Source organism: Lolium rigidum, chromosome 2, assembly GCF_022539505.1.
Source record: "Lolium rigidum isolate FL_2022 chromosome 2, APGP_CSIRO_Lrig_0.1, whole genome shotgun sequence".
NCBI lineage: Eukaryota > Viridiplantae > Streptophyta > Magnoliopsida > Poales > Poaceae > Lolium > Lolium rigidum.
Genome location: NC_061509.1, coordinates 102,295,814 through 102,304,171, shown reverse-complemented (window position 1 = coordinate 102,304,171; position 8,358 = coordinate 102,295,814). Strand labels below are relative to the sequence as shown.

The 8,358-nt window shown below is 42.9% G+C and overlaps 2 protein-coding genes across 11 annotated transcripts; one reads left to right on the top strand and one right to left on the bottom strand.

Annotated features, from left to right (window-relative positions):
• Positions 1 to 297: 297 nt before the first annotated feature.
• LOC124692170 lies at positions 298 to 5,298 on the top strand. 10 transcript variants are annotated; one of them, XM_047225488.1, is made up of 6 exons: positions 298 to 651; positions 713 to 861; positions 939 to 999; positions 1,316 to 1,421; positions 2,569 to 2,671; positions 2,739 to 4,801. In XM_047225488.1, exons 2-6 carry the CDS (start codon positions 757 to 759, stop codon positions 2,799 to 2,801), a joined length of 438 nt encoding a protein of 145 aa, XP_047081444.1. In that variant the 5' UTR covers positions 298 to 651; positions 713 to 756; the 3' UTR covers positions 2,802 to 4,801. The 10 variants fall into 10 exon arrangements, 2 of the variants coding, with proteins under 2 accessions (XP_047081444.1, XP_047081445.1); XR_006999365.1 differs by adding an exon at positions 4,803 to 5,298 and having other exon boundaries at positions 713 to 999; positions 2,569 to 4,584; XR_006999368.1 differs by having other exon boundaries at positions 953 to 999; positions 2,569 to 4,801.
• A 1,524-nt stretch (positions 5,299 to 6,822) lies between these two features.
• On the bottom strand, positions 6,823 to 7,559 carry LOC124687021 (dynein light chain LC6, flagellar outer arm-like). Its single transcript, XM_047220878.1, has 2 exons — positions 7,263 to 7,559; positions 6,823 to 7,154 (listed from the first exon to the last, which is right to left on the bottom strand). The coding sequence occupies exons 1-2, from the start codon at positions 7,398 to 7,400 to the stop codon at positions 6,999 to 7,001; spliced, it is 294 nt and encodes a 97-aa protein (XP_047076834.1). The 5' UTR covers positions 7,401 to 7,559; the 3' UTR covers positions 6,823 to 6,998.
• Positions 7,560 to 8,358: the final 799 nt, after the last annotated feature.

The following is an 8,358-nucleotide window of genomic DNA, read 5'->3' as shown; positions in this document are numbered from 1 at the left end:
TTTATTTGTACCGACCCACTTGTAGGTGTCCTCCTGTGTTGTCTGTTTTGTGTCTTGTGGATCTACCTCGGTTTGGGTGAGCTGCTGCTCCACGATCTCTCTACTATTTTGCTACCGATGAATTCAGGAAGCCTCTCAGCTTTTGGTCGCTGCATGTGGGCCGCTTTAGATTCTGGCCCGCATGTCATATTCCTTGTTGGGTTGTGAATTCGGTTTAGATGGGGCGCCACCGCACCACCGCGTTTTATCTTTGTCCATCCGCCCACAATCTCGTCTACCTTTTCATCCCCAAACACACCATCCCTCCTCCCTGTCTCGCCTTCACACAAAAGGACAACGGCGGCGGCGGCTGAAATCCCTCGTCGCGGGCCGACGGAGGAAGGACCAGAGGACATGCCAGCCGATGAGGAAGAGCAGAGTCTGCGTGCGTGATGCGGGCGCCGTCGGTGCAGGTTTGGACAAGCTGTGCAGCAGGAGCCATGACGAGGGTTTCGCAGGCTAGAGGCCTCTATACAGGGTTCGTCGTCCTCGGTGGAGAAGCCCCTTCCCGGACACTGGCCCGCCACGATTCCTCGCCCCACACATTGTGAGCGTGCAGGCTTGCGGCTACGGTGACTCTTGCCTCCCGGAAGGCCGTCGTCGACATCGCTGGTGAGGAAAACATTTTCCATTCGATGTTCCTCGTTTTTGTCCTCTCCTTATTCTCCTTCAGTTTCATTCCCTTGCCTCAGCTGCTGCTTCAAAGGCCCGGTGGTTATGAGGCTGCGACGAGAAGTTACCAAGTGCGAGCTCTGCTTGCTGGATGGCAAATCAGCACCTACTTTAACTTGGGATTCCATTGAGTCGATGCCAATAACACAGGTGGCATACTAATCCGTGGCTGCTATATGTCATTCTTTATTCCTTTCTTCTGTTTTCCTGGATGCTCTCAATTTTAGATTCTGGCTTGTAGATATGGCCTCGTATCCTCATCCATTGGACCAGGCATTTGTTCTTCAGGTTTGCATCTCCTCCACGCTTCCACCAAATCCTCTCTGAATCTTGGTGTTTCCCTACCGTATTTCCTCATTATCATTGATGCGAGTTAGAATCTTGGGCAAAAAACATGTGTGCCTACTGCAACTTATTAGGAGGGGATAACATGTGCAAGCAATTAATCATTTCATTGTGATCGTTGATGGTTCCTAAAATTACTTTACCAGCTTCTTTTGGCTCATATAAGTACTAGACACATGCTTCTTTTAATTTCTCTTTATGCATATTCAGGTTTTCACATTGACACTAATTCTTCCTTTGTCTATCTTGCTCTATGCAGGGGAAGCAATAAAAAAAAGAATCAAGTACTGTTGTGGACTTTTTTTGGGGGCATTCGATGCATTTGGATTTCGTATATTTTCACATTGGGAGCCTTCTGTTTCCAGGTACATCAGTTGTTTATTTCATGTAAGTTTGCTTGTATTATTTGTTTTCCAATCCTATCTATGCACTATGCAGCGTACTCTCCTAAATATGGTTTCCTCAATCGTGTCTTCCATATTGTGTAGCGATGTAATTATTTTACTAGTGGAAGTTACATGAAATAAACAGTTACTTGTGAAAGTTAAAGTTTAGATCTAGACATTGATCACATATTGGTCAACGCAACTCAAAGAACTTTGCTTGCTTTGCGAACCTTGACTAACTTTATCACGTTAGTCATGTAGATGTGAGATGTCTCTGTTTTGCAAAAATCTTCCCACGTCATATTTCTTGCACTGACAACCCATGTATGTTATTTTCTGTATCCTCCTTGCCATAGTCTACTTGTGAAACCAGTAGAAAGCTCGGTATGTGGCCTCCCTGAAACACATGCTTAGTCATGGAAATTAATAAAAGGAGCAATGCAAACAAAAAATTGGTAGCTGCGATTTTTTTTTGGAGCAACAAATGGGGAAATTTATGCAGCGTTCAGTTTTTTTTAGTATATTTTTGTGCCAGGTGCCTCTGGTTAGCAGAATTTATATGGTTGGTGGCTTGATGCCGAGTCTGTACAGGATGGATAATGCAATAATCAAACTCTATTAATCTCTTTAATAATCTGTTGGTATCTGCTTCAAAGAATAATAGGTGGAATGGTAGATTAATAGAGGAAAGAAAGCTAGATAGTATGGGGTTAAACTTAGGATAGAAAGCTAGATAGTATGTGATTTGTTAAATCCATGAGATATAATAGTGTAAAAATTGGGAGATTTGGAATCATTTCATTGGGGTATACTGTGCACATCAGTTTGTATTTTATGTCTCGGCATCTCCTGTTAGAATGTCATCTTAGTTGTGTGCTGCTAATACGTCATCAATTATTTATTTTAGTTATAGGAATAACCTTTCAAAAAAAGTTCGAGGAATAATACAGGTTATTCTGCCTTTCTACAGCTATGCCGCACATGTATTTCCTATAAATACGGCATCATAACGATTCAGGATTCTCAATCCTCCAATAACCTAACAACAATGAGGTGGCTTTGTGCTTCCTCTTAATTTCTTGTAGAGATATGTATGTTAATTTGGATGCAATATCTATATCTACAGGTCCGGCCTTTTGCAAACAGGGACTCCCGGGGCTCTAGAACTTTTTGTCATCACGCGGTCATGCCTTTTGCAAATAGGGACTCCTGGGGCTCTAGAACTCTTTGTCAGTCTCAATCTGAGTGGTGCACCCCCTTTTAATAATGCAAAAAATATAATTATTTGTTTCACAGGTTGTGTCTAGCCATGGCTGGTCAAGGTATCATCGGGGTCGGTGGGTGGAAAAGATTATGTGATGAAGTGTGAGGCAGCAGCGGTGTTGGTAGTAGCTTGATCTTGCAGAACGCACATACTCATCCGTGATCTGCCGCAGCTTGAAGTGCGGTGACATCATGCTAGACAATGCTGTAATTGTATCTCTGATTTAAGCACCATCAAGGTCAGCTCCAACAAGCCTAATGTTCATGTTATCTGGGCAACAATGGCTCGCAAAGCTGATGTCATCACCCATGCCATCGGTACCATCAGCCACATTGTGCTGGCCAAAATAAAGTAATTTGGTTGCACCTCTTTTTGCTAAGAACAGGTTTTCACTTGTCTCTTTGGTACCATCCTTTTATTGCTATTAGGACTAGCTTTGTTGCTATGTTTCTTATTTTAAAACATACTCGACTTTGTTGCTATGTTTCTGCTCTACAAAGTTTCTCTGATCATCCAAAGATATGACGACTATTGCTATGCAAATAAATGATAAATTCAGATGCATGGTGAAGAGGTGTAAATTAGGGTGTTCATCTCCATCCCTTTGGTTTTTCTTGAAGCAATCTCGGGAAGAAGCTAGGATGGTTCGAAATTTTGTGATGAATGAATGGTATAATCACCAACTTAGTTTGAATCAAGGTGCTATCTTGCTTTTACCTTACCATATTAGCCCCTGGTGCCTTTTATTTCTATTGTTAAGTCGCTAGGCATGTGCAAGATGATTGCTACGATTTGATTCTTAGTACCATGCTTATAGAAATGTATGCCATTTCAATATTGAAACTGTTGTGCGTACGAACTTCTCCTGTACGACGTGCATCTGATCCTTTTCTGCACCATGAGATTGTACAATGATCAAAGCGCACACGGCTGGATACCTGGATCTGAATGTCGTACAAGTATCAGACAGAAAAGGGTCGTACTTTTAGCAGCGTTCTTTCAACATACCATCTAGATGGTACCATATCTAGCTTATTTGTTTCCTTCGTTAGCTATGTTTCTACATTCAAATAAAAGAACAGCTGAAACCTATAGGAAATAAATAATCAGATTGAACCTCATTGTCCTAGGTTAGCTGTATGTTTGGTGCCATGGTTGTCCAAGAAGCTCAGGTATTTACTTAGTTTCCTGGTAATATTTGACCCTCATTTGTGGATATTATATTCTCTATCTGGCAATGTAGTGGGACTCTCTGTGTCAGTTTTTATGCTCTGTTTGCTGATAGTTGCTTTGTTTGATAGCATGCATATCTGGGAAAGCATCTACCACTTGATATTAATTGTCCGGTATCATGTAGGGACTGTTTGATTCCGTGGAATTTTGACTAAGTTTTTGTCAACACTTGCTTGTAGTTTAGGCTACTGCTACCACCACCCTGATAAAGTTTCTTCCTTTCTAAATTATGGAGTTGTTTAAGGATCACATAAACAGTAGTCATAATGTGTTTGCTGGCAGTGAACTTGTTAGGGGCACATATGTACTTCTGTCCAATAGGGAATGTGCAAGTCATCATCTGCTCCATGTTTTCTTGTTCTTACATGAGTTGTAGCAGAGGCTGCCTACAAATATATTGTACTCTGTAATACCTATTTTACCCTCAAAACAATATCTTGTACTTGTTTCTTACCGATTTTCTTCTTGTACTTACGTCTGCCTCTATCTCTCTATGTTCACACACCAGCTCTTTCATCGGACTACAGACAAAGTTTGATTCGCCGTCCATGCCACTTCTATGGAGAAACAACTGAGAAGCTAGGAACCCTTCCCTGTTGATGCAATACATCACCTCTGTTGTTCCAGCTTCCTTGATTCTTTCAGGTACAGCTGCTGACATCCGTTTGCTCTGTGTGTGCGCCTTTTGTCAGTGTACACCATCAGTACCATTAGCCTGATCTGTGCTAATTGGTTCAGGCACAGTTTGAACCTTGTATGTAAAAGTAAACTCATGTAACCATCGTTACCTGTATCAGCCACTTGTATTTCTGTCAAGTTATTTTCTGGTAAGCATTGTTGTAAACAAGTTTTTCAAGTTGCAGATTATGGAAATCAATCAGAAACCAAGCGCAACCTCGGTTTCAGTTACCGGTGAGGGAGGGGAGATTGTTGTGTGTCTAAGATGACTTGAATTGACTGAAACTGGATGGAAAAAATTTGGCCGTTGATTGGACTGCACCTGACCAACGAGGAGGCGCCCCATGGGGCGCCCCAACCACTAGTCATCTTAATGCTAGGATTGAGGTTGCAGGTGGAAGATCATTGCATGGGGTTCACATTAACTAATTTGAAGTTGCGTGAGTGCGCATGTCATTTTTTTTGCTGGTAAACAAACTAGCTAGCCATGCCACCATATTGTGTATGTGATTTACTGTTCTTTGTTTTTTTGTTATACTATGTGGTCATAAAGCATTTTAAGTACTGAATTTCTTCATCTGTATTAGCAGCGCCTGAAGCTATTGAAGGCTTCGGATAATTTTGTTAGTTGTTTAGCACATGAGGAGATATACGTGTTAAGTAAGTTTGTATTAAGCATGTAGTATGTCACACATCACTTGATGAGTTATGTTTATCATCGTATCTTGACTGGTATACTCTATCTTGCGTAGTGATTAAAAGGTACCAATCTTTTAAATAGACAGTGTGTTGTATAAAACAATATGACATTTTAATATTTTAATTGTTCATATTGCAGTTTAACACTGTATATCAATCCGTGTGAGTGAAATATCTTCAACGATATGTTGTGTGGTCCTGTCGTCTAAGTATCTATATCTTGCTGAATTCATATGGTCTACAACATTCTATTTTAGCACCGAGGATTTTATAGTTCACTCAGCAATACATAGCTTTATATGAACGCCGGATATTTACATATGACAAACTGATCTACTACTGCAGATTTCAGAAATTGTTGTTTATACGTTACAACTATGCATTTTTTTCACTTGCACTACCTGTTGTATGTATGCATCTTTATTTTTGACGGGCAGCTTCTAATCAATATGAACTTTTTTTGTGTGCATATTTTGTATTGAAAATATCAGAAGTAATGTGTTAACTGTTTATTGTGAACCTTCCTTCTCCGTATACACTAATGTCAAAATTGAGTCAAGTCGTTTTAAACATTTTTGAAAGGTTCTTTAGAGAAGTTCATCGCTGTTTATTTGTTATTATTCTTTTTTTTGGGAATGATTCACTTTATATCTACAACAACGTTTAAAACATATCTTGGTGATTTCCTTACTTTCCTTTGAGGGAATGTTTTCCTATTTTATTTGCACATAAATTCTCAAATTATTTAAACTTATTTGCCGCGGCAACGCGCGGGGTATCATCTAGTATTGCTAATGGCTAAACACGCCCTAAGTGTTGGAGATTTGGGGCGCCGTTGAGATGACATGAGGCGCCTAAATATAAAAATAGGGTCAAGGTAATATTTTGTACAGCTCTCCACCGTGATATTGGATCAAGAAAGAGAGCGAAAGCTCCACCCCTGAGCCAGCATTGCCGTCCAGTCAGAGCTGATACACGTATACAAAAAGGTTAATTGGTTTTATGCCACTTCAGTTTCTACCGGTTGTACATATGCCACTAAACTAAATATTGCAGAACTGACAAAGCCACAAGATGTTCCATTTAGGTGATGGAATCATCGCAGCTGGGTTGTTCCCTGGTCATTGTCATGCGCTGCGATTTCAGCTAGACCTTGAGCTTAAAATGGAACGGAACAAAATCATTTAATCAACTCGTTTTCTTGCGTATTTTGTCATGCCAATCGATGTCATGGTGCAGGTGTTCTTCTTTCGTTTTCACACGACTAAGAGCCCTCAACTGTCATCGACCAACGATCGGGCGCATCATTCACTTCAGCCGAGAATCATCTCACAGCTCACAGCCTCACACGCCCCATCTATACATAGCATCTACACGTCCATGAATATTTCCTAGTTTTGGTAAATAAAAAGAACTGGACCGAAAGTAGATATTGAACAAATGTGGCACCTTCACAAGTCGAAACGGATAGAATCTAGATGAAGAACATCATCAGAGAGCTTGCTAAATTCCACAACAGACCAAAACATTGTCTATGTACAAAATTGGGCGCATTTGAGTTGAGCGAGCATACATGGGTGATCTCTGAAGGAGGCAGTGCACGTCTCGAAATCGAATCCGTCGTCGCCGGCGACTGAATCCCTCCAGGTTGGGCAATAGCAGATCAAGATTTCGCCGACGTATTAGGAAGCCGCGGCAACGGCGGCGGCCCTGAAGAGGAGGAAGGTGAGGCGCTCCAGGGAGAAGTAGATGAAGGTGCCGCTGGAATGGGTGAAGAAGCACCCGAAGTTGGCGCCCACCACGCACTGCCACCCGACGCCGTACCGCTTGTCGAACTCCTGCGGGGGAAAAACGTGGATTGCCACACAGCTCCGGCGAATCAAGACCAGATCTTCAGCAACGACAGCCCAATTGGAGAAACAGAGATGGGCGGAAAGAGGACGTGCCGTCTTGATGTGACCGGCGATGGCGCGGCAGTCGGTGACGTCGAAGAGGTCGAGCGCGTGGGAGGCGGCGGACGTGGCCGCCGCCTGCATCCGCGGCGGCATGTCTGTGTCCTCCACCAGCGCCTTCCCCTCCAGCATTGTCTTCCCGGCAGGTCTCCTTCCCAGTCCTGGCTCGTGGCTGGTTCCTTGATTCTTGGAACAATCGGGGAAGACCGTGAGCGAGTGGGGAATCAGGATCAGGGAATGGACGAAGAGGGTGAGGAGGTGGATGGTATTGCTCTGATTTTAGTTCCGGGTTTGCAGGAAGGTGCTCTGGCTCCTCATTTTTAAGTGGAATCTTTTCTTCTTTTTAGGGGAGGGGAAGGGGAATCTTATCTGGTCATTGTACTATTTTTAGTACACTGTTAGTCCTTTGTACTGATACATGGACGTTGGACCTTCTTAATGCCATGTAGAATGAAAGATGCTTCTCCACGGGGGCTCACCTCCGTATTTCGGGCATCTAAATTATTCGCGCGCGTCCGTTTGTATAGCCTCGTGGACTGCAAGGCGTAAATTGTCCGTTTGCATCGGGAACAACCCTAGCGGTCCGACGCATTTTGGAGAAACTTAGTACTTCCACCGATTCATATTACTTGATGTTAACATAGATGTATCTAGACACGTTTTAGTTGTAGATATATCCATTTTAGTATCAAGTAATATGGATCCAAGGGAGTAGAATCTATACATTGTTTGATCATGCCATGCTTTGTCGAATCAAACAAGTTCAAACAAATTTAACATACAAACTAGAGAACAAAGGCGAGAACAAATAAATTTTAAACTAACTAATTCTTGGCTTTCTTATTAGAAGGCCCCGCCTCGTCATCCTCACGGATGCACCTCCTGCTCATCACCTCCTCCAAAGAGGTACTACCGATCGACGCGTCCGACGAGCTAGAGTTCCCTCCGACGAGTGGTCATTGGGGTCTTCCTTATCGTCGGTGATCGGACAACGAGCCTCCGCCTGCGCCTGCGCTTGCGTCCTCGCCCGGGCACTTGCCTCCTTCCTTGCCGCCACCGCGTCGTCCACCGCTTCCAGCGGCTCCAGCTG